The 25,829-nt window shown below is 39.8% G+C and overlaps 1 protein-coding gene across 1 annotated transcript in view; it reads left to right on the top strand.

Annotated features, from left to right (window-relative positions):
- The window catches only part of RSU1 (Ras suppressor protein 1), a 94,286-nt gene that overhangs the window by 4,599 nt on the left and 63,858 nt on the right, over nt 1-25,829 (top strand). The window contains exons 3-7 of the mRNA XM_065731318.1: nt 3,657-3,707; nt 15,858-15,978; nt 20,135-20,253; nt 21,694-21,776; nt 22,047-22,161. Of these exons, the coding sequence (XP_065587390.1) occupies nt 3,657-3,707; nt 15,858-15,978; nt 20,135-20,253; nt 21,694-21,776; nt 22,047-22,161 (489 nt within the window). The remainder of the gene's footprint in view (nt 1-3,656; nt 3,708-15,857; nt 15,979-20,134; nt 20,254-21,693; nt 21,777-22,046; nt 22,162-25,829) is intronic.

Here is a 25,829-nt window from a genome sequence, read left to right as displayed (position 1 = left end):
GCTGGAGCTGGTGTGAGCTGCTGAGCCTCAGCAAGACCTGTGTTGTGCTCGCCTGACCTGTACACAGAGATGGCTCTCGCCACACCTCCTTCAGCCTTCTAGTGTTACTCAGGGGTATTAATTAGTTGCTGAAGGCAGATGTCTGCTGATAGAGCTTGTAGTTTAGTTGTGCAAAACAGACTTCCAATGTATATTTGTACGATGAGGAAGGCCACAACCAGCTGTTCCTACAGCATGGTCCTTTTCACAGATGGAGGTGTGCAATGCCAGAAGACTTGGTGTTTCCAGGGGCTTCTTGTTTCACAAAGATCAATTTAATGTAAAGGAGCAAATTCACCTCTTTTATGGGGTGGCCAGCCACTGCCTTATACCTCATATTCTGCTCTTCAAATGCTTGCAGTTTGGTCTCTGAGCCGATAGTAGCTTTGGACCTTCTTGCTGTCTGGACATGGCTGCCATGCTGCTTTAAGTAGTCCAGTGTATATGTCCCTAAGGGTTTTTTCACCCTCATGGGATGTAGTTATGTTTACAGTCAAAGATGCAATGAGATTCCTCGTCAAGCCCCAGGACTGACTGGGATGTTGGGGATTTTCAGGCAAGGTGTCCAGGTTTGGCTGAATCTGGACAGTAAGGTCCATATTGAGAAGTCTTTGATTGATGGATATCAGCCTTGAAATCCTTGATGTTGGGACTTTGCTCTATTCTGTAGAGACGTTAGGAAGAAAACAGTTCTGAAAATTGACTTGGTTGAGGAAGGCAGAGGTGTGACAAAATGGGAGAGGGAACAGTGAGTAATGCCTATAGCTTGTGCTGTCAAGCTGGCCAGCAGTATGTGTGACTCGAGGGGTTAGTCAGCAGATGGCTTTAAAATTGGAATATGCACAGAGCTTTTCAGGATTATAGTACTCAGTTCTGAATCTGCACACTGAGAACTTAATTGACCCTGTACAAGCATGTTCATTTTTAGTGGGTAAAAATTACGTAGTCAGAGCATACAAGGAACATCAAATGCATTAGTGCGGAGTCTGTCACAGTTCTCTGTTTAAAAACACTTCCTTTCTTGCTGCTTTGTTTCTTAGTTCAGACTTCAGCAGCTTAGAGCAGAGGCTTGTATGCTGCTGTCCAGCAACAAGTGGAGTTTAGGGGCTTTCTGCTTCAGTAACCTGTGTGCAGTGACCTCTCCTCTTCAGCTGGTCTCTTGCATGATTTAAAAACTATAGTAAGTAATTGTGTTTTAAGTACTGAATTGCATCTTGTACATGCCGACAGAAAATTCCAGATGCTTCTTGTAGCCTGTTTGAGTTGTTCTGGTCTTTATGCTTGAAGTATGCTCTGCTCAGAGTTTTAGTTTGCAAACTTGGGCATGTCTGGACATAATGTTAACAAACCATCAGTCACAGAAGGCATATTCTCCTCCTAGGGGAGGTGGCTCACAGAGAGGAGTTAAGAAAAGTGTATGATATTGGTGCCTGAATTTGAGCCTTTCCTTGAGGACTTGGGGTTGGTCTACATTGCTCTTAAAAGGCGTGTTGTGGAGACCAGTGATTTTAATTTAAGGAGTTTTGTTATGGACTTCACAAAGTGACTTCAGTGAGTGTATTACCTGAGCTTCTCATTCTGTTCTAAAGCTGGCAAAGTTGTGTGCAACATGAATGAATCAGTCAGGGCCACAGAAGTGGGATGACAGCTCCAGGCTTTGTTTTCTGCTCTTTATTTTGTTTTTTTTTTTCCTAATACCTAGTTTTGGAACGTTTGCGGCTTGGGGGCAGTATTACTTGACTAACTGGACCCTTCCTACATTAGCTGATTTAGGGGTGAAAGGGAGCTCTGAGGAGAGGAGGGTGTTGTGTATATAGACATGAGCTGTAATGAAGAAAATGTACTTTTCTCTTTGTGGAGAAATGTCTTTGCCTAGCTGGAAGTCTTTGGCCTGTTAAATACAGTAGAGTAAAGCTGATTTCTTCATGATGCTTGTGGATGGAGACAAAGCCTCAAAGCTCTACAGCTATATGGTTTCTTAACAGAACAAGATGTTTTGTTTCTTTTCCTTTTCTTGATAGTAAATGCAGAGTTCAGAGAGAGATGTGTGGCATACACTGCTGTTCATAAGGGACTTGAGAATATCTGAAGGATTTAGAGCTAATAACAGGCTTCCAGCAGGGAAAGTGCTGGGAATAGCATTTCAGGGGTGAGAAATAGCATGGGAAGCTGCTGGTGAGACTTTGTGCTATGTGGAAATGAGTCCGTTTCCCCATCTCTGTGACTTTGTGTCTAGATAGCTTGTGCTCTATGCAGGTATACAGCAAAGTCTGGAGGGGTACAGATCATTGAATCACAGAATGGCTTGGGTTAAAAAGGACCTCAGAGGTCATCTAGTTTCAGCCTCCCCCAGTGTGTGCTTAGTTAGTGGCTGGGTTGCCAGTTCCTACGTCAGGCACTCAATCAGGGCCCCATCCAGCCTGGCCTTGAACACCTGCAGGGATGGGGCATGCAGAGCTCTGGGCAGCCTGTGCCAGCACCTGCCTAAAACCAAACCTGGGGGCACTGATTCCCCACATCTGGTTTTGATCTTTGAGGCTCCTGTATCCTTCTGCCCTATAGTGCTGGTTCTTACATGGTGTTCTCGCAGGCTGCCTTCTGTCCTTCTCCTAGTGATCTGTTGCTGCAGTATTCAAGTGCTTGCTCTTTAAGAGAAGTCTGGGGTGGGTGCACTGTTTCTTCCTTTCCACCCCGGCCTTTCCTTCCTCCCCAGCCTGTGGATGCATGGGGAACTGTGGCAATCCATTCTAAGTTGGGTTTTTTTTCCCTGAACTTTCTGTTCTGTTTCTGCCTTTGGGTGACTGCTTTTGTTCTGCTTTCAAATTACCTCTGTCTGTGTTACAAGTTTAAGGGGTGGCTGGAGCAGTGCAGAGCACATTGCTGGGAGGCGTTTCCCTTACTGATACAGTGGTCTTCTCAAGCTTGTGAGGTAGAAAGTATGTGTTTGTGTGACCAGTTCTCAGGCATGCTCATCAGCATGTTGCATAAGGCAGATGTGTCTCTTTGGGCTCGTTGCTTGTGGAAAGCAGTGAGACAGCTGTCCTTCAGGGGGGAGGAGTTCCTGATGGTAGTTTCTAGAGCTGTTCTGGAGAAACAGCACTGCAAATAAAGGTGTAGAAGGAGGAAAAAAGTCTTGAGTTTTTCTACTTCAATAAAGTACATAAAACTGCTTCTTGGGTGAAAGACTGTAAATACAGCTGTTGCTGCTTGGGACTTGAAGACAGCGAATAGGGAAGATGTGGAGATGTGATGTGTATCACATTGCTGTTTGGGTGAGTGTTAGTGTATTGCTTCTTGGGAAGGATTCAAAAGAAATAAAAAAGACATTCCTGTGCACGTCCCAAAGGAGTGCTTGTAGAGTCAGGCTTCTTCAGGGAGGTGCTTATGCTGCCTGTGTAAGCAGTGCTTGATAAAGTAACAGAGAGAAGCAAAGGAATGGAGGAGTGGCTGATGCATCCTTAAGTCTTGAGCCTGTTTTGATTTTTGTATTAGTGCGTACGAACCTGAAGTTTCTGAACTGGGGAGAGTAACTCATGGTTTTTTAGCTGAAGTAGATGCAAGCTTTCAGTTGCCATGTCTGTTCATTAACTAATTTTTTTTCCTCTCATCATTTACAGTTACGTTGTCTCACATCACACAACTGGTTTTGAGTCACAACAAGCTTACAAGTAAGTATTCTTCTGCTTCCTACTTCCTTGCAGCTGTGAGCAATATTTAAAAGCTACTGTTACTCCTTTGGTTTTTGTAGAGTAAGTGTCTCTGCTAGAAGGGTGGTCTTGGTGAAATACTTAAATTAAAAAAAAAACTCATCGAGGGTATAAATTAGCAGTCCTGTTTGACATCTTTTTTTACTTCAAAACATTTTCCACGTACTAGAAAATCTGTCCTGTTGCCAATAAGTCAAAGATCCACTCTCCACCTTCTGAAATTTTTGCAGGGTAGCAAAAAATTTTATTAGGAGGTGGATAATCCCTTTGACTGGAGCAAGTGAAAACTACAGCTCAGCTGCGTTACATCTATAATCAAGCATATGTGAGGAAGGCCAACTAAACATGTGCTTTGGGCATGAAAGTCAACCAGTCTCACTGACAACAACAGCAGAAAGTCTGAAGAAAAGTCCTGGTGTTGTTGATGTTCTGTTGTCCTTGTCTGTTCTCAGCATGCATCAGTGGATTTCTATCTCACCCATTCTTCTCCTTTTGAAACTTTGTGTGTGTGTGTATGGAGATAAGGGAGTGGTTTTTGTTGGAGAGGGGACTGCTTAGTTGCTGTAGTTCATTCCAGACTATCACCAGGAAAAGCTTTACAGATTGAGAATAGGGTGAATGGGGAAAAAAAGCAGCAACCAATCAAACCAAAGCTGTCAAAATCTCAACAATTTGAGCTGTAAGATAGTGTGTAGCAGAAATGCTAAGTCTGGGCATGAAGCAGTGATTGAGCACCTGGTGGGAAGGCAGGGCCCCAAGGCAGGGGAGCTCAGTTGACTGAGCTGTGTGACTGGAAGGGATGCAGCCAGGATCCACCCCTCCTAGACCTCATGTACAGGTTGGCAGTGGAGGTGAGGGTATCTTGCTGGAGATCCCTGCCTACCTGAGGCCTTCCAAAGGTAAGCAGATTTTTTTTCTTTTTGTGCCCACAGCTGTTGCATTTGAGCAAGTCCTTACTTGCTGCATCTTAGGACCTTGCTACTCTGCTGTCATGGCTGTGCTGTTGTGTTACAATTTCATATTGAAAACATGCATGTTAATATGAAAATCATGTTTCTAGTTTACAAGATCAGAAAGTTGCAAGTAGCTGGAAGCTGAGAAAATGTTCTGGGAAAGTACTGTGATAAGCTTTGGCTGTGAGTCATCTGTTACCAGCCTCTCTGATGGGGCTGGGATCTGGGCCACCCAGTCTGGGGGCTTTTGTGTTCCCTCAGGTCACTGCAGGGAGGTGCATGTCTCTGAACTTGATCTGGGTAAGGTTAGGCAGTTAACTGCTCAGCTGCTTTAGCTTCTCTGCAGCTTTTGGAGGGTTGTGGACACCTCAAGACAGCATTTTGCTCTGCTCACCTCTAAAACCTGTGTGAGAGAAGGTCAGATGACTCCTCTGAGGCTGGGTTAAGTGAATTGCATCTAGTGCTGCTGGGTACTAATTTGTTCTCATCTGCTGTCTGCTCTGATGTCTTCTGTATGAGTGCTGCCTGGCACAGGGGTGAAATGAGTTGTAAACGTTATTCTTGGTAAACTTGACAATTCTTCCCCCTCTTTTTTTTTTTAATTTTAAAACTAATAAACTTCTGAGAACTTGATTGTCTCTTCTGTATGATACTTTACGGTTATTAAATGTAGTTGGTGGGTGAGTTCAGCTGAATGCACAACAGGTTGGTCTTAAAGCAGTTAACTAATCCTGAGGGAGAGGTAGGCTGAAAATCCTGCAGTGAGACTCCAATCAGGGTAAACTTCTGTGCCTGAAAATTGAGCCAGGAGAGGGTGACATCCCTCAGCTTAAGTGCCGAAATTGCAAGCTGTGTAACTAACCTATATCCTAGTTAGAAATCTTGGCTGAAGACCTGACTGAAGGAGGAATAAAGTGTGTTAGTAGGAGGTGTCCAGGAAGAATGCCTTCAGGTTTTCTTCATTCAAGGAAAATTCACACTAAACCACTTTTTGAAAAGTAGTTTTGGTTTTTGAAATACTGGTCTAAGGTCTGCCTTATTCTACAACTGCATTGTATTAAATCTCAATTTTTTAAACTTTCTCCTTTGTTCTAAAATAGCCCTTAGACCAGCAGGCTGCAAGAAAATATCTGCTTTTTCAGGTGGACAGTACCTCTAGGCTGTGTTTGGGTTTATTTCAGGGGATGGTAGAACCATTTCTCCTGAGAAGTAACTTACAGTGTCTGAGACTTCCTATTCTCTCACAGAGTGATATAGACACTTAAATAGGCAGCACACATTTTAAAAAGGCTAAATTTGAAGTTCATATTCTCATATTTGACACTGTTGACCTAATCTTTTAAGCTGCGTAATTAATTGTCTTAGCAGATTGCTCTTAAAATGACTAGGAAGCAGGTGGCACTGACACTTGACATGTTACACTAAGGTCATATTAGCATCTTCTACTAGTTTTCTGCCATTTAAATGAGTGTTCTGCTTGCTGTTTTTTCTGCTGTTTAGAGTAAATATGTCTATCTGGAAGAATAAATATATGTAAAAATTGAAAATGCGTATTTTATGTAACCACATTTCATATTTTTGCCAGTGAACTATTTAAAGTGAGTGAAGTTTCATTAATGAGTATGAGAATGATGCAGTTAAATGCATCGTACGTGTTTTGCTGGTAATATTTTTGGTATGCCATTCATACAGCTGCTGCTTCTGCATTTACCTGCCTGTAAATCACTTTTTATTAGAAGTACTCAAATCCGCATGGATTTTTCTGGGGGATGTAAGCCTTGGATTTTTGCCAGCAGTTTGAAGCTGTGCTAATGGAGGAGCCTTGAACTGGCTGCCTCTGTTCCAGGTGAGCCATGAAGGAGTCAATACATGCTTCTGCTGCTTCATGAGAACCTTTTCTTGTCAGAGCAGCTTGAAAATCAGAAGCAAAATTGTAGGAGAAGCCAAACAGCGTTTCTGCAGTCATGATGGACCAGTTGTGTGAGTAACAAACCTGGGATGATTCCATTCTGAGGTCTCCTACAAACCAGTTGAAAGCAGAGGGAGAAAGCAAGTACCTCTTCTTTTTTTTACTTAGACATATGGGCCAGTGTATCCATATGCTGTAGTAAGAGTTTTTTGTTCCATCATCTAGTGATTTCTAAAGCCAATCTATCTATACAGATGGGAAAGCTGAGAAGCAAAATTAAGGACAGTCATGTTCATGCTATTAGTCTGCACAGATTGTCTGGTCTGACCAGGCACCTCCTGAACCTACTGGCTGGCATCAAAACAAGATGGAATAAAGGTCCTGAAAATGTTCCTCGCATCTGTGGAAATCTGGGGCTGAATGACAGCCCTACAGTGCGATGGAATGTGACTAAGTTGTCACAGAATGTGGAAATTCTGTGTAACTTTGATTTTAGGGTTTAATTTTATTTCAAGACTGGGTGTGGTGGACACAACACAGAATGGCTGTCTCTGCAGTGAAGGAAAGGTGCTTGTGCAGATGGGAGCTGAAGTCAGCAGGACAGGTTAGGCTTTACTGGTTCTTCTCTTTGTGCTGGTGGGATTGTAAATGAAATAAAGCAATGAAGAAACTTCCTTTTTTGAAGGGAATATCTCAGTGTATGTACTGTGGTTTAGGCATTACCTGAGGTTTTTTTCTTGTAGAACTGTGAACTTCTTAGGCATTAAGTTTGAAATGGTACTGAAACTTCTAGACTTCCGACAACTAGCCCAACATGAAGAGCTGTTTGGTAACTTAGTGTATTCAAAATGTCACATCCTCATATAGTCACATTTATTATCCCTAATTGGAATGCTGATTAAGGTAAACAGTATGGGAAGTGCACTTGAAGTGCTTTCAGAAGCTCAGGTGAACCGCAGTCCAAGCCAGCAGAGCACAGGAAAACATGTCTGGAAAGTGGAGTGGGATGTTAAAGGTTATTTCAGCACTGACAGTGGGTGAGTGCTGGCCATCAGTACATGTACAGCTATTAGGCTGTAGGCCAACACGACGTGGTTTATTTTCACTTATTTTAGGAATATGCTTTTTTTTTTATAGTAGTAACTAACTTTTGACCTACCTACATAATAGATTAATTGATACTGTGATTATTCAGAGAATCGATTCAAAGGTTCTAGCATTTTTATTGTTATCTGGATATGTACTTTGGAGCCTGTTATTTCTGCTCAGTGAAAATACCAGTAATATGTGGTTTGTCCATTAGAGGTCACTGTTTAAGTATCTTTAAGCTTTTTACTTTCCTGTTAACCGATTAAGTCTGACTCACAGGTAGCAGCGTAAAGTAGCTCAGGTTTGCTCTCCTCCTCAATCTCCTTAACCTCAGATGATCCTGTGCTTCCCAGCTTTACTGTACACTTCTGCTGCATTTAAATGTTCTCAGAAGTTGTCAGCTATTCATAGCTTCCTCCTGTTTTGTTCTTTTTCTCTCTAATCCCTTGCCCAGTATTTTCCAGTGGCCAAATTATGAAAGATTGGGAACAACTATTTTGCTTCAGAAACATCCCCTGCATGCATTACCTGATGTCACATTTGCTGTCCTCCCGTCCCTTTTCTCTGTGCTGCTGTTTGCTACCATCCTTTTGATTGTTCCTAACTGCTGCTTCTTCCTTGGTACTCAAGTGTAATGCTTAACTTTGTTTTATCCTTTTTGTGAGATAATCCATTAGCTTTTTGCTGCTAGTTTCCATTACCATACTTGAATATTGTACCCACATCAACTTTCTGATCCTGCCAGAACAGCTTTTTCTTATTGTGTTCCTTAGATGACCTAATGGATATCTGTTACCATCCTCATGCATTTTCCCTTCCAGTAGGTCTTGTGGAGTTTTCTTGCTGCTCATACTGCTTGTTGCTGCTTTGCTTTACCATCTCTTTTCAAATTGTCTTGCTCTGTGTTTTGATGAGCACAAACCTTGTCCCTTCATTGCTATTAACTCTCATGACTGTGTCCTTGATCTGATTTAAACGGCCGCTGAATTCCCTTACTGTCCCACTTACATTAGGCCATTTCTTGTAGAAGTCACCTTTCTGACTGTGCTGTGTGCTCAGGTGTGTGGGAGGTGGTATAGAGGCTGGTACCAGTTGTGCATCTCAGCACTGGAATTCTCCAGCTGTTCTGTCCTGCAGGCTGATAAAATGTGCAGTGGGGTCTCTCAAATGCCCTGTACTCTTTGTGTCTTCGTTTGCTCTCTTTTGAGGTGTGTGCCACACTGTTGCACTCATATGATGCACCCCAAATGCAAGTGTCACTAGTGTAGTGAAAGCAAGGCAGTATCTGAAGCACTATGTTTTTGCCTGACACAGTGGGCTCTCCACCATGTTTAGGAACGTTCTTGATGTTAATGTGCCTTTCATTCCTGTTGTAGATGCAGTTTGGATATACTTCCTATTTCTGGGGCATAGATCTCTGAAGGGAAATATCTTTATGAATGCAGTACACTGGAGGAAATGAGAAGGAAGGCAACAGAGGTCCCTGTGCTTATGCCTAACTGCGTCTGTGACATCTGAGTTCTGCTCAAATGTTTCGATGAAATACCTTGTTAGCTTTTTGCTCTTCTCGCCGAAAAAAGCCTTGATTCAGAGAAAGTACAGATGGCAGAGCAATTCAGTTTTAAATAATAGAAGCTTGGTTTTTTAAGAAGCTTTGGGGAGTGAAACAGAAGAATTTATGAAGGATTATTGTTCTGTGAGAATGCCTCATGAAACATCCCCAATTTAAGCATAAACAGTTAAATTTTGTGGCATATGGAGACAGCTTTGCATCTTGAGTTAGTGTACATATTAAATGCAGCCCTGGGTGAATATTGTTTACCTCTAGCATAACTTTTCTGAAGCTGTTGCATGTGCCTCTCTTTAAAAGACACCTGCAAACATATTAACTCCTTTTTCATAACTCTCAATGTATTCTGATGTTTCAGTACAAATTCTTTGTCTTATCTTCCCCAGTGGCTTGCCATCAGTATTTCTCCACATATTTGGGCAAGTTGTAATGTAAAATTTAAGAGAACTTTGTCTAATTAGGCTATTTTGAAATAGGCATCTTCAGAGCTAGTGAGTTCAGCACAAATGAACTGATTTCATTGAAGAGCTCAGTTCTGTAGCATCCAAATGAACTTACCATCTCTAATAAGTTGAATGGAATTTTTTTTGTTGATAATGCTGAAGGAGAGAGGTGTGCAGAGGTAATCTAGATTGAAGGGAAACTGAATGTAGTTTTTGTATTTGTCTTACAGTTCTTTCTTAGTTGTTCCTTGCTATCAGAGCCTAAGGATGATCTGACCTGTAACAGGGTGATGCAGCTGGCATTTGTTTTTGCATACAGCAAAGCTTATTGTCTGAACTGTGTACTCCTCATGAAACAACTGCTTAAAACTGGAATGCTGGGGTCCTCTAGAGTACTTGCATGTTAAACCAATTCAAAAAGCTTTGCTTATCTTGCTTTCTTCAAGATAATGTGTAGAAATGAGGGGGCATAGTTAAGTCCACATTCGTACCTGTGCACACTCAACTCACAGTATCCCTTAGTGCTAAAAAAATCAGCTAGCAAAAATCAGCTTTCTGTCAATGTAGTTCTTTACTGATAGATGACTTGTTTTCTTTTTAGCATCTCTTCCCAACCTCCCTCCCCTTCTTTGGGTATTTTTCTCAGAACTTTTGAGTGCATCTTAAGCATTATTCTGTGACAAGAACATAATGGTTTTGCTAGATGTGAATTATTTTCCAGTGTCTTTTCAGCCTTTGTTGTGCTTGTAGCACTTCTCCTTAGTCTCTGGCTTCTGAATTAAAACCGTTTATTGATAAATTGCTTTGTTAGCAGAGTGGCACATCAAGTAGCACACATTCTTAAGTGCATCTTCATAACTACAGTGCTTCTGTGGTTAATTGTAAAAAAAGAAAAAAGTGTGCTGGTTTCTGGAAAAACTGAAGATTAAGGAGACCAGTTTTAATGTTTTTAGTGTGCAGAAGGTTAGTATCCATCGTTGGAGGACTGTGGAAGAAGGGCAAAAGGGGGAAAACTTGAACTACATGATGTGTAAATTAAGTGCTTCACTTGGAATGAGGATTCTCTCCGGTTAACTGCCAAGTATGATATCAGCGTGCCTATGAATATTTAAAATGAAAACTGTTGTGTTCTCCCTCTGCTAATTCCCCTTTCATTTTGGTGAAGCTGATTGCTTCTCTCAGTATAACAGAACTCTTGTTAAATTAATCTAAACATGACTCCAACTCTAGGAGTACAGTTGCAGTGGATGCACAGAATGCATTATGTATTTCATATTCAAAATTCTTCCTCCCCCGTGAAATGCAAGTAAACGTTTTATGTGGCTGTGACCTTTACTCTTAAGGGATTCTTACTCATGCAAAGTTCCTGTTGAGCTAACTGCATTAGCAGCAGCGAGGGGAGCTGGGTTTGTTCCATTGTGGCCCGCAGGTTTCCTTGTAGATTTAAGCAGTGTCATGCTTTTGTCAAGAAAATGCTACTTGAGGTCTGCCTCAGACTGTGGCACTCCCAAAGTTCTGTGCTGAGTTCTCTTTACTCTCGTACTCTTGACCTGCTCATAAACGGAATGGTTTAATGAGAAACTGGCACAGACTTAGTACTGCTTGTCAGAAAAGAGATTTAGTAGCTATTCTGGATAAATATTCCCTTAGAACCTTTAAAGATTTTACTTAATGTCGTGTTCCTAGGTGCTGCCTAATTAGTTCATTAACTGGAGAAACATTCTGGAAAAAAGGGATCCTGCAGCTTGAAGCTTCGAAGGATGATAGCGTCAAAGAAAATAATCTTAAGTCATTAAAATCCTTATTTCTGTTAATGTCTGATTCAAAACCCACTGGATGATTAAAAGGGAGATTTCTGTAGCCTTTGAATAACATTTATTGGAAAGATTACTTGCTTCACAGTTTTATGAATAGGCAGGTGTTACAGATTGTTTTTCCAAGCAGCAGTGGGAAAATGTTTATTTTGAACAGCCAGTGTTGATTTGTAATTGAATGGAGATGTTTCTCTCAGTTTACATATCACGTGTTCCACTTGTGAAGGCTTGTATTTTCACTAATTCATTTCCCTCATCCAGTTGGTGGTTTATTGACGTATGAGCTGTTTTCCTTTATATGGTGAAAGTAAAATATATTTTTTCTATGAGTCTTCTAATACAGTTCTCAAAAACATTTGTATTAATGTTGATACATACTAAACACAGAAGAAAAAGCTACGCTTCATGCTTCATCTCACAGATTAAAAGAAAAGGGAGAAAATCTTGCAAGCACCTGAGTTGGTGTACATCTAAAACCGCGAGGTTGGTTGGTTGGTTTGTTTTTAACTGTTTTCCAGTGCTTTGTAGAATGATCCTTGGTATCATTTGCAGAAGTTGAGAGTTACCAGAAAGCCAGCTCATTTTCAGCTGTGAAGGGCTCTTCCTCCACAAAGAAATTGTATAGAAACCCAGGTCAGTGACAGAAGAGAACCAGCTGTCTCCCTGCTTTACTGGAAAGGGTTACATCTGATATATATGTATTATTATTATGTATTATATCATATGATATATATATCTCCGGGGTGCTTTAACTGACATAAATGTGCCTAGCACAATAGCTGGCTCAGCTAAAAGATCGATTTAACCCAGTATTTATTCTCCAACAGAGGGCAACATTAGACTTCAAGTAAGTAGTCTAGTGATGGCTCCTGGTTCACTGTATGGAGAGAGCTGAGGTTTGGGTCCAATACACTTAAATGTGAAGCTATAGAGGTTCTGAATAGTGGAGTTTAATCTTCCATATGTAAGTTTTGGAAGTCATAGCAGAGCTATTGAACAGTTGCTCTTAGATTGGAGTAAAACTGTGCTTTGAGTGAGAAGCTGCCCTTAGAGCTATTTTCATTCCTAAAGAATTGCTACTAATGTCAAGGTGAAAAAGAACCTGTTTGTTCTTAAACCCTTTGAAGTATGACAAGTTGCCAATTCATATTTGCAGGAGCATGAAGAAGGATCTCTTGCTGCTTCATGTGCAGCCTGTAAACTTTCCCTCTCAGCCAAATTCTTGAAATCAAGGTGAAGTCTATAGCTGTCTCACTGAATCTCTATATGCAATTTCCTAGTGTTGAACAAGGGGAATAAAGCTTTGTCTGGTCTTGCAGTATGAAGCTTAATATGAATGGGGCTTTGTGATGTGACTGAAGCTTCATGGGAGAGTGCAAAGGCACTGGGCTGCCAACTTTTACTAGCATTTGCTGGGGAGGAGTTTAGTTGTTAATGGCATTGGGCAGCAGATGGTCTTAGAAGAGTTGTTAAGACTGCGGATCTTACTGTAAATATGTGGGTGAAGGGAGCCAGGATGCTGACAGTTCATTCTCACAGCTCATCGTGAGGAGGAGACTTGAGTGGAATTCGGTGTTGCCAGAACACGAATTCTTTGGTATTTGGCAGTCTGCTATAAATCTGTGAAGAATTCTGCAACTTAACAGTATGTTGATAGTGAAGATATTTAGTCGTGCAAAGCTGAGGTGAAAGAAGAGTATGTCTCATCAACTTTTCTTGACCGTTGTGCATCTCTAGACATGAAGATACTGAATCTGTGTGGTTTAGTCACAAGAGCAGTATTGGAGTTAATTTCAGTCTTTTGTTCCTCTTAGAATCCATAGATCATTCCTTCATATACCTCTGCCCCCTACATCCATTTTAAAAAAAAAAGTCCAGATGTAGATGAGAGCTTTGTTTTGATTTTTAGAAGGCTGAGACGAAGTATTTCATCCAAATCCTTTGCTAAAATTATAGTCTTTTCCATAACCTGCTTACGTATGCAGTTTTCAGCATGGCTTGAAGGAAATAATAGGAGGAAGTATAATATAGTAGTATCTTAAGAGTGATTCACAACAGCATGTGGGAATTATACAGATATATTGGATACCTAGCAGCCACTGTGCAAGGGTACAGCTGCTATTGTTCACCAGGGACCCTTACTCACACCCATACCCTGACAAAATAAAACCAAATTAAAAATCTCTGATAAACTAGCCACTGAATGTTAAGTTTTCCCCCGTGTTTCCAAGTGGGATGAGTAGATAGAATTTGAAACTCTCCAGCTGTGTAGAACACTCTTGAGTATGTAACCCTCTTAAACTGGTTCCTTCAGTGCAAGTGCAGTCTTTGCAAGCACATGTTGGGAAGCCATATTCTTCCTATCTCGGTGTCTCGGTGGTGTCTTTTCACAGGTAGTTTCATGTGGTGACTTTACTGGTTAAATGAAGACTTTTTGAAGGCTGTTCACCTTTGAAATGATTCTTCCTCTGTATAATCTCATAGCTGAAGTCATAAATGAGAGGCAAGCTCAATTTATTCTAAAGGGGAAAACAAACTATTTTGAACAGATACTTGAATCCACTAAATCAGCATTATTAGTTTGAGGTAGATCAATAACTCAGTCAGGCCACTGGGAGGGTACTTGTCCCTGCGTTTTTAATATAGCACTGTCCTTGATGCAAAATATGCTTTGAGATCATTTAGTTCATTGATCATTTTGTGATGGTTTTCAGCCTGAATAGTTGAAATGCGCAACTGATTTGTCATCAGTGTGAAGTTAGGTTTGGTAAAGCTCATCTGCTGAATGTGAAGTGCTTGTTTCAGTGTTCCTGCAGCACAACTCTGTATTACATTTAGTGTAACTTGCAGTGTCAGATTGAACTGATTTCTTTAGGAGAGTAAAATCTTCTATGCTGTCAAAGTTGTTGTTAATTGTATCAGGAGTACAGCTGAAGGAGAACTGTACTTGATCTCTGAATTGTTTAGGCTTTGTGACTTAAAACTTAAAACCTGTATTTACTAATGCTTCTGTTCCCCAATCTTGCATGAATGTAGCATTTCTTCGAGAAGAGCAGAAACATGGTTTGCCAATCCGTTGTGTCTCATCAGAGTCGAATTATAAAATCTAATTTCTGAAAGGAAAACATTTTAATAGTGGTAATTAGTGTTCTGGTGAAATATTGAGATTGGAAGCAGCTGAATTATGTCAATTAAGATCCTTAGTTAACTTCTGTAGGGAATAATTTAAAGCAGTGGTAGTAGTACATTACCCTTGCCTTTCTGAAAATGCTTAGTTCTTGCCATTGCTGAGTTATGGATACACATAGACCAGTTGAAATATACCACAAAGGAAAGGCTTTTGAAGATAAAGATTTGTCTTAATGACTTAATAAAAAGTATGTTAAAAATCTCCTGTAATGAATATGACCCTCAACAGTAGTATTTATGTAGTATAATTAAAATGTTGATTACTGATTCCCATTATTGTGAACAATGTAATGACACTTAAAATCTAGTAAATGTGACATGCTATAATGTTCTGCTTTGTAAACATTGATTCCATTTTAAGACTGAGATTGCCTCGTGCCACCAAATAAATGTAAATCATGGCCACATAAAATCTTCCAATTATTTAGATGTGTGCTCTATGTGTTCCTGCTGCAGTTGAAATTAAGAGTGAACTGAGGTGAATATTGAACACAGGTGTAAGCTTCAGTGAAGCTGTTTGTCATCCTCCTTTTATGTGAACTTCACCCACGTGCTCAGTTCAAGGGGTTTGAAGATGCAACTCTGAAGAGTGTTTTAACCTCATCTGCACAGGCACATCCATGTTGTGCTTCTGTCTTACTGCTTGTATTTCTAGATAACCAGGTATTGATCGGTGTCCAATTGAATGTAACCATGTATGTGTATTGATCAGATACTCGCTCATGGGAGGTAGTCAACAATTGGCTTGGCTGAACAGTTCATCTTTTAAGGCTGAAGTTAAGTCTTTGTAATTGCTGTTGAATATTAGCAGATAGGAACTTGGATGTGAGATAATTTAAGCTATCAGCAGGACTGTGAGAGTGTGTGTTGTGTTTGTTTCCCTGTTATGGCTTTCCTGTAAGGTACTTTGTCAACAAGAACAGTTGTAATTTTCTGAAGAGTACAGAGTGATTACTGTCAGTGAGAAGAACTGGTGCTACATAGGAAGCTTCTTTAATACAGTCCTTGCTTTTATGGCAGGTAGCTGTTAGCAGCTGACAGTAGAAGCAGCATCCACACAACAAAAGACAGGTGCTAGCAGAGTGCCTGTAGTCTGTGTAGCTTGCTCTAACTGTGGTCTCTTACTGTGAAAACTTTCTCACAGCTGTGCCAGCAAACATCGCAGACCTGAGAAACATAGAAGTGCTCAACTTTTTCAACAACCAGATTGAGGAGCTGCCTACACAAATTAGCAGCCTTCAGAAGCTCAAACACCTGAATCTTGGGTGCGTATCTTAATGCTAAAACTTGCTGTAATGGAGATGCTGTCAAACACTACTACAACTGAACTTAAAACTTGTTGGTTTTGCTATTAAAGTTTCTTTTTGAAAATGTGATGAGAACTTGAATGTAACCATATATGCAACTCTGGACTATCTTGTCCAGAGTACTTAGCTAGTGTTTCAAGTAATCAGATACCTAAGAGTGATCAAGCTTTGGCCCTTAAATGGGGCCAATTACTGAAGCCAAACCCAACAAGAAGTTAATTTTACTTTCCTAACAGCATAATTCCATGGTAAGAGCTAGGCTTGATTTTATGCTCTGCTTTGTTTAAAAAAAAAAAAAAAAAAAAAAAAAAAAAAGCTAAAATAAATGTTAAATCTTGTATGTTAATTTGGAACTTTAATTCCAAAGTCCCAAATCTGTGATTAAAGAAACTTCAATTTTAATTAAATCTGTAAAGGCAGCTGCAGGTCCTTATTGAATATGGTATGCATTTCATTCAGTGAGGTGGTACTGACAGAATTAGAGAAGTTCCTGTTGAGTGTTCAGGTACCATATTCAAGTAGAGCTGGTGACGCTCTATTATAACTACAGTAGCAGAAGACTTTCTTGAATTATTTAAATGAACCCAAAATGAACTTTCTTGAAACTAATTGGACACATTAAAATACAGCTACTTAGGAAAAGCTTGGTGAGAGGAAGCTTTAATTTTGTAGGCTTCTCATGGAAAGAATGTTTGTATTATAAATTCAACTTTTGGGAATGTTAATTTAACTGAGTTTGTTTTACTATTTGAAATATCTAATAACTTTGGCTAGGCTTGAAATATCTAGCTTCAGGTACTTTTGTAAAGTGCTGATAATTGAATTGCTTCCCAAACTGTTGGCATGCAAATAAACACTTTTCAAGATGAGTCTTCTCTGGTCTTTATTTGATCACTTCAGGTCTCTAGCGTGCCCTAGTGTCTGTCTGAACTTGAATCTGATCATGAATTAATATTTGCTCTGAAACACAGAACATCTTGGGGCTTGGCCAATTTAGAATGACACATAGAAGCGTTGCATTATAGAGAGGGGGGAAGAATTTGGGTTCTTTCCACGAATTAAAGAAGTGACAGGTTTCAGTGTAATTCAAATACTGGTCTTCAACACCTTTCTTTTTTTCCTAAGTTAATGTCTTTTCTAAGTCCTTTTGGGATTAAGAACAGGAGATATTTGGGTGTAGTTTGTTACTTCTGGACTGGTGATTTAGGTGTGGAACTGCAACATCTGCAATTGTAGAGTCATAGAGTATTCTGAGTTGGAAGGGGCTTATGAGAATTTTGTAGTTTAAATCCTCTTCCAGACTCCAGGTTTGCAACCTGGATTATAGCTCTGCTCAATGGGTTCAGAAGTGCTTGGAGTCAATTTAATGACAAACTGTCTTGTCCTACTAGTTTGGGTGGTTGGGAACCTTCTTGTCATCAGCAGTACACTTATGTACATACACGGTGTCAAAACAGCCTCCTAGAGAGGAGGGGTAGCTTGAGCGAGAATATTTGTGAGGGGATTTCAGTGCAAAAAGGGTCAAGAGGTAGGGTAGGAAGTGGAAGTACAGCTACACTAAAAATGGAATGGGAAATTTTGTTTGGATAGTCCTTGACAGGGCCTTACAGCTGGTTCTCTTTCCATACCAAACATAGGTCTTATTCTGTCTGTTACATACAGGAGGCACTTTCTCTTCTTCTTGTTTTTGCCTACAAAAGGGAAGGCCATCAGAGCCATTATTTCCATTTACCCTTTTTACTACTACTGAAAAACAGTTGCTTTTGGTCTTATTTAATAAAAGCTATTCCTAAAGCAGTGGCAAATCTCCAGGAGTAACAATGGAGAATGCCCTTCTGTGTCTTAGCAGCTACCACTACAGCAGCAATACAAGGTACATGTCCTTTGCAGGACAGGGATATCTGTCTGTTTTCCTACCTACCACCTGTTATGATGTGGTAAGACAAATCCTACTGGCATGAATATGCAATTATGGGCAAGGTTCTTCACAGGAGATCTGTGACAGGGCGATTAAGATTTTAGTTCTGTAGAATTCTTCTGGGACTAAGTCCTTTACAAATGTTTGACTCTTACTACCTGATCCTTTTAAATCACATTAATGAGTCTATTAAATTGGGATCAGGGTGATTTGCTAATTGTAGCGCCAGCTGTATCTCTTCTACACATATCAAGTGGAGTCTGTCTTGTTGTGTACTGTAATTGGTTTATTAAATCTGGATTTGTTAACAGCTTGTGGAAGTAACTTTGGCATTTGTTAATCTTCATCTCATGATTTTAAGTACTGCTGTGCTCAGCGAGAACGTACTTTTCTGCACATGCAGACGAGTGAGATGGCTCCAATCAACTATAACAGTGCCAAAAGTAAAGGCACAGATATATCCTCAATCTGTATGTGGGCCATCTGTACTAGGGACTTGAAAGGCGTGGACTCAACACTGTGGACCTGCTTACTGATGGTAGAAATTAAAAAAATAATAATAGTAAAATAAGGTACATATGTATTTAACGGTTAGTAACTATTATAGATGCCTTAAGAGAGGATTTTGTATTTTTCTTTAAATTTTTAAGCTGCTTGATGTAGTGGTCCTCAAGTTATTGTAATATGACAGTGACTATGCAAGCTATTCTAGAGTGTGCTTGGCCTGCCACTGCTCCTGCTATTGCTACCATCCTGAATGTACATGCTCAGCCCTGTAGCTATCCTCTGAAGTTTAGGCATCTTCATTTTCAGTTCCACGTGCCCAACTGTAGAATAAGTATACTGATTAACTGTCTGTAGGATGTCTTTTATAGTATTTGTCAGTAGTATAATGAAATGTTCAACAAGCACTGTATGGAGGAGGGAAGGCCCTGGAGATCAATGCAAAGGTCTTCATTGGCTACTAAAATTTATCAATACTTTACCTGAATTTTCTTAGTTCTTAGTGCTACGTTACATGCGTTCATATAGCGTCTCCTACTGACTTCAATTGTGGCTCTTGCTGTTTATCACTTCTTGTCAGGAGGAGGATTAAATTAAGGGTATGTTTAAAGGTAATATGGAAAGTCTTTTGTTTTCCCAAATCACGTAAGGACAAATTCCTATTCCTTAAAATAACTACCTGTAATCATACACACTGTTCCTGAAGATGTCTGTCTTCTCTGTTTTGCTTTCAAACCCTGGTGACAAATGAAGCACGATCCAACTTTGTATCTGGTGTGCATGCCCTGAAGGCAATATAAATAACAAATTGGTAGTTCTGTGATAATTAGCCAGAGCTCTACTTTAACCACAGTGAGGGTGTTTGAATATCATCTCCAGCTGCTTGCCTTCCTTCATTATTGCAGCTGCTTTAGACATTACCTGAGTTCTTCAATTCCAGCCATTTGAGTTTAGGTGGAAATTATTGTGTCTTCTATAGCCTGTCTGCTCCAGCTTATCAGACAAACCTTTTCATTCTGTCAGATTTCCCCTTACAGTTCTGGCTGTTGCCAATGGGAACTGCTATCCTGAGCCTTCTGAGTCTGGTTGAATGAGCTGTATTTAGACTTGAGCCTTGCCAGTCAATGGGGCAATGACTTTTTGCGTTGGGCTCCCCGTGCATCTATATTTATGGCATAAATGTGATGGTCTTAAGAACAGCAGCTTCCAATGACTGTAAATACCATAGAGCTGAACTATTCCTCATTGTGTCTGGTACTGTGATGAAGAAATACCTGATGTGGGGGATAGCATATGGTCAAGATTCTGTGAGGTGCAAACTGGTGATTCATGATTTAGCTACAAGGTGGTTCACCTGCCACGGACCACCTTGCTCCATGGCACACTGCTCAAGCTGAGCAAAGCACCACAACACCCCTTTCCCTTTTGCTCCTTTTTTCAGGTGTGGCTCTTTGATCAGGATAGCAGGCTGCTATCTAGCAAGGACATACATTTTGGAAATACTTAGTGGAGTGAGAGCTTAGCAAGGTCTGCATTGCGAAAGGCTTGCTCGCTATCTTGTAGTGAACAAAAGAGAAGTGAAGTCTGGTGTATGTTAGATTCTTTTAGAAATTAAAATTTAGTTTGTTATCCCTGCCAGATGAAATGCATACTGATGTCATGTTTTGTTTTGTTTTTTTTCCTCGTGTACAGCATGAACAGATTAAATACCTTGCCAAGGGGGTTTGGATCTTTACCAGCGTTGGAGGTTCTTGACTTAACTTACAACAACTTAAATGAAAATTCTCTACCTGGAAATTTCTTCTATCTGAGTAAGGAACTTTTTAAAAACTCTACAAATCCTGGTGATATGGTGCTTTGCTTTCTGTAGCTGAAATTTATTTGATGGAGACCAAACTCCAACAGAATTATTCTGTTATTTATGTTTTTCGCCTTTAATACCTCTTGAATATTTCTACATAGCTCAGTTATATTTATCACTGATATACGGGTGCCCGACATCTTTGGACACAAGAAGACTTACCTAGTTTTCTTCTGAGTAATATTTCCTTTGGCCCCATGCTCAGTTTAAACGTTGTGTAAGCTCACAAGCTCCAGAGGAGAATAAACTATTTTGCAAAGCAACTGTTTTATGTTGACACTGGAAACAATTGCGTTTGTGATGGTTAATTATGGAAACAGTTTTAACAGCTTGGGAGTGTTGAAGTGATCAGTATGTTAAAAATGAGCAAAAAAAATGCTAAGGTTACAAGGTGTGGCAGACGAATCGCAGAACTAAGCTGGTCTTTACTCATGTTAGAAAATAGGCTCATGTAGTTAAAGATATTATAATGCATATGTGCAAAGAGTTGCATTATGGTTGCCTAAGCAACTGAATTCTGTCATTTCCTGGCTTTCAGTGATTCTGCTGCTACCTTCCCAGTCTTTTCTGGGTACTATGCTGAAGTGGCTTCAGGGTCAGTGCATTAACCAGTGAGAGTGATAGACGAGGGGAGAGGAAGCGATGCTGCAGTCTGAGACAGATTTTGTGGAGTAACCTGAGAGAGGGAAATCTTTAAGTAATCTTTATTAAAAATGGTGGCATATAGTGAAATGAAAGGAGGAGGAGTAGAATGCATGAGAGAATCAGAATCTCTTCTCTCTTCATGAGTTTCCATTTTCTTTTCTTCAAAAACCTGTCATATGTGCTTATTTGGTAATGGCACGTGACAGTGTTGTGCTAGGTCATCTCGGTTTCTTGCTTCTGAATTTCATGGGCACCTTGTAAATTACAAATTATGTGATTTGAACCTGCCATATTACTCTCTTTTAAGAACACTTCCCCAGCCTTATGCTGTGCTTTCTATAGACTTTAGTATGTGTATTTGTCAAAAAATGCAGTTGATTTTTTAATGTTTGTTTAGGATGCAGATTGGTGTGATAAATAAGAATCAGGGGATAATAAAGAGTAATGACTCCGTTCTGACAGCAGAGCATTGAGATTATATGCCAGAACCTGCCACAGTCTACTATTGTAGAAATTGTTAATTGTGTCAGTCCTTTTAAATATAGATGTTTTCCTGAACTCACCAACAATGTAATAAGCCAGTAAATCTCAGTTTGACCTGCTTGTTATTATTGTGAGCCCTGGGTATGTCAAAGGCTTTTCACCAAGTCAGGGTTATTAATCAAACCTGACTCCCTTTTATTGATTAGACCTCAAATGGTTGGGTTTATGCCACCCTGTTTATATACTGCTATTTAATTTGCAGCCACCCTGCGTGCACTCTATCTAAGTGACAACGATTTTGAAATCCTGCCGCCAGATATTGGGAAGCTCACAAAGTTGCAGATAGTAAGTAATTTATCTAAATTCTTGGAAAATCAATTCACTTTTGCAATGCTTGTAGGAATAGAATCTAGTCAATTTGAGAAGCAGTAGTGTACGTTTGCAGGAATAGACCACTAAACCTGGAACCGTTTCTTGTTCATCAGCAGACACTTGTAAATAAATTGAAAGAATTGAGTGTTCAGAAGCAGGGGGAGGCAAGATAGAGTGTAGTTCAGTTTTAGGCTGCTTTAGGCTAAACAGAAATTGTTCTGACTACTTTATGTTCACTCTTAGCTGAGTCTCAGAGACAATGACCTGATATCACTGCCTAAAGAAATTGGGGAGCTCACTCAGCTTAAGGAACTTCATATCCAGGGAAATCGTCTTACTGTGCTGCCCCCAGAACTAGGTAAGATTGTGGATGACCATTTATTTATTTGAATAATAACAATGCACTGTGTTTCCTCTGAAATGAAACCTGTTGTTAAACTCTTAAGAAATTATTGTGCTTAAGTTATAATTGCTGCTAAACACTTGATTTCCCACAAGAAACACTCACTCCCTCTTTCACACATACTGGAGATTCAGGAAGAGCCAGAAGACATTGCTTGTTTCATTTTATTAGATTTTTGCTTGTTTAGTGTTCCTTGTGTAGTAGACCTGACTGCTACTCCTTCTTTTTATAATATATTGTAAATACCCAATCTATGAAACTGTTGTTATCTTTGTCTGGATTTTGAAAATGCTATTTGGATCAGCAAAAATTATGTTAAACAGTATAAGTGAGTTATTTGTGACAGTTCTTATAAAATGGGAAGTTTGATCAACTTGAGTAATATCTTAGCTAAATCAGAGGAATTTTTCAGATTTCTCTCAGTGGTCTGTAGTAGTGGGTTAAGAGCTTTTAAAGCCATGGAGCTGGATGATGATATACTTTGAATTTGTGTTATTGGCTATTTGTAGTTAGGATTATTTCATATATAGTAACTCCTTCCAATCTAGAAGGCAGAGTTTTTCTTTGAAACGTAAGTATTGATTTTGATGAATTTGCATTGCAGTGTTCCCTTCTATGTGAGTGGCATTCACTTCCATAGGTGTTGGGTCCGTTTGCTCCAAGCCAGAATCTGATTTAAAATCCTTTGTGACAATCATATACTTCTGTTCATAAAGTGGTATTGTTAACTATCTGTTGCTGAATTATTCCTTGTTTCTTGGGGCTGTTATATAGGAGTGTTTCCTTATTTCCATTAATACATTCCAAATAATGTTTCTAAAACTAAAAAAAAAATATATACTTCACCATGCTAAGTTCAGTCAGTATAATTTGTTATCACAAGACCTTGCTTCAGTCCGTTAGAGAACATATGGCATCTGTATGTATAAATGTGGCAGCCTGCTATACATGCTTCTTGTTTCATGTAGCAAAGGCAAAATGTCTGGTTTTTTTTTCCTGAGTTGGGGCAAGGAAGATGTTCATTTTGATTCTGATAATCTACCTACCATATTTTTTTGTCTTTAGCAATGTAGCAGATGTGATCTATCCTTGTTTTTTGTTTTTTGTTTTTTTGTCTGCTTGTTTCTTTAGATTCAGATGTTTTCTTCATGACACTGAGGTATAGTTCCTTTAGCTTTTGGTTTGTCACATTTATAATGTCTCTTTCAATTGCAGTAATGTTTTGGAGGTGTGCAGTATCTGTAAATACACATTTCTGTAGATTCCTGAGTTACAGTCTTGCTTTTCTCCCAGAAAGTGGAAATTAAATGTGAACTGAGTCTAGCCACCTTCTATGGCTAATTGAATGTTCTAAGCATGCTGCTGCCTTACAAGCATAACAGCAGATTCATTTTAAATGGTTTTCTGTCATTGTCCAAACTAAACGGAAACACTTCAAACAAAATTTCTGACATTTGTTTTGCACTGATCTGCTCAATTTCAGATAGATAAAAAGGGAAACTTTTTTCCTTTTTAGTTAACATTTGTTTGCATTGCACTTGCAATTTGGTAGCAAAAGGGCTTGTAATTTTGACTTACCTGATCTAGGCAAGGTGCAGTAACACAGCTTGCCATCTCAGTTCTTTATTATTCAGCTGTTCTTCTATAGGCTGTACTTCTCTGCTATGCATTAATTTCCCAGTGTTTCATCTTATGGTCTTACCCAGGACTCGCATTCATGATCGGTAGGCTTAATTTGTATTGCAGTTTTAACTACACCTATTACTAGAACTGTATCAACTATCTAAAATAACTCAAATTTTGTAATATATTTCCAAAGAATATTGCACTGGAGTCTAGAAGAAATGTTCTGCATGTTTGTTAGACATTTAAGGAAACGTTTAAGGAATGGAGTTCAGTAATTAGGACATCACGGTGGGCTTTGGAGGTCTTTTTTGAGCTAAGGTAGAAGCAGGCTGCAGACAGGCCTGGATCCGCTGAATGGCTGGAAGTCACCTCAGGTCTGCAGCCCCATTTGTCCCTTTGCAAATAAGGACAATTTAGAGAAGCGTTCCTTTGCAGACAGTTCTAAAATCTACTGATGAACGGTGATGTTACATCCTAATGAATGGACTACTAGTTCTGTAGGTGCCATTTACAGAAAAAAAAAGAGCTACTTCCTGAGTTCTGCCTCCTAAATTTTTTAAATTGAATTATAATGTAAGGATTATCCAAATACTTTGTGTAGTATATGTCGGATAAATAGCTTTTCAATGAGCAGGTCCTGTTTCATTAATTGGAGGCACTGCTGGTCCATCTAAAGTAAACAATCTTTCCTCTCTCATTATCACTTTCTTAATTAAAGGTGCTGAAGGCTGGTGACTGCCTTATGAGTGTTATTAGCTCGGGCAGTGGTGGACAACAGTGAGTCATTAGCTGTTCATTTACGAGGGAGATGGACACAATATAAACAGCCAAATAAACTGACCTATCTGAATAAGAAGGGGAGGGAATACAGTGAACTGAATTTAAAGGGTAATGGAAGGAAGTGCAGAGGAAGATGTGGATGGTGAGACAGGTCATACATGGGCAGGGGGGCCAACATTTTGAAACTGAGATAGCAGTAAATAAACCGCTGCAGTCTGTGTTAATTCCACCAGAGGTGACCAAGTGAGGCATGAGTCAGTCCGGGCTGGGGCCCATCCACACTGACCTGGTCTGCACGTAGCAGAGCTCCTGCCATTAACCTGAGGAAGAGGATTCTTGTCCGAGAGGAAGTGAGGAGACTGAATGGTGTATTGGTGCTCATGGTAAGGATGCTTGTCTGTAAATACAGTATGTGTGGATGATGAATGCAGGAAATGGCCGGGAGTAGGTGGGTGGAATTCACAGCTTGTTTTTATCATTTGTCTCTCAAAACCCCGTTCATGAGGAATGGTGGTGGGCAGTCATATATAAACTTTAAAGAGGCGCTGGCATTTTTTTCCCTAGCATTTAAAAGGTTATGTGCTGCATTGTGAGACAAATAAATCATGATTCACTGCAACAACAGAGTTGCAGTCAGTTATATAAATTGCCAAGGAAGCACTAAATCTGTCACTTTGTGTATTCTGACCATTTAACAATTGGAATGGTGTTTGGAAGGAAAGCTCAGTAGAAAGAAGAACCACATACAGTGGCAGATGCAATGAGTAAGATCAATGAGAGCGTTTTAAGTTCATTGTATGGTCATCTGGGTGGGTCTCTATGTGCCTCATGGAAGAGTTTCTTAGCAGAGTCAGTGGTGTAAGATTGAGTATGTGATGCACAATTCTTCACAGAGTTGTAGCCAAATGTAAATAGCTGCCCCGCGCACACAACTTTCTTATGCTTAAGTTTGTGTTTCTGTTGTGAAAACAAATGGTGTGATTTTTGAAACACATATTCCAATGTTGGCTGTGTTCATCAGCGTGCCACCAACACGTGTGCATACATGCATAGAGTTCTCTTATTTTGACATGGGGGAGTACAGTGTTTTCTAAGGATACATGTTTTACTATCAATCGAATGTTGGCTTTTAAGTATAGTCTTCAGTATAATTCTAGTTGATGAAATAACTTCCTCAGGCGATGGGTTGCAGTGATAAGAACACTTAAGTGAAAGGA

The sequence above is a fragment of the Cyrtonyx montezumae genome, unplaced genomic scaffold (genome assembly GCF_038088225.1).
Source record: "Cyrtonyx montezumae isolate F1298 unplaced genomic scaffold, pur_monq_1.0 scaffold_14, whole genome shotgun sequence".
NCBI lineage: Eukaryota > Metazoa > Chordata > Aves > Galliformes > Odontophoridae > Cyrtonyx > Cyrtonyx montezumae.
The sequence above is the reverse complement of the archived record's forward strand: the minus strand, read 5'-3'. Positions and strand labels throughout refer to the sequence as shown.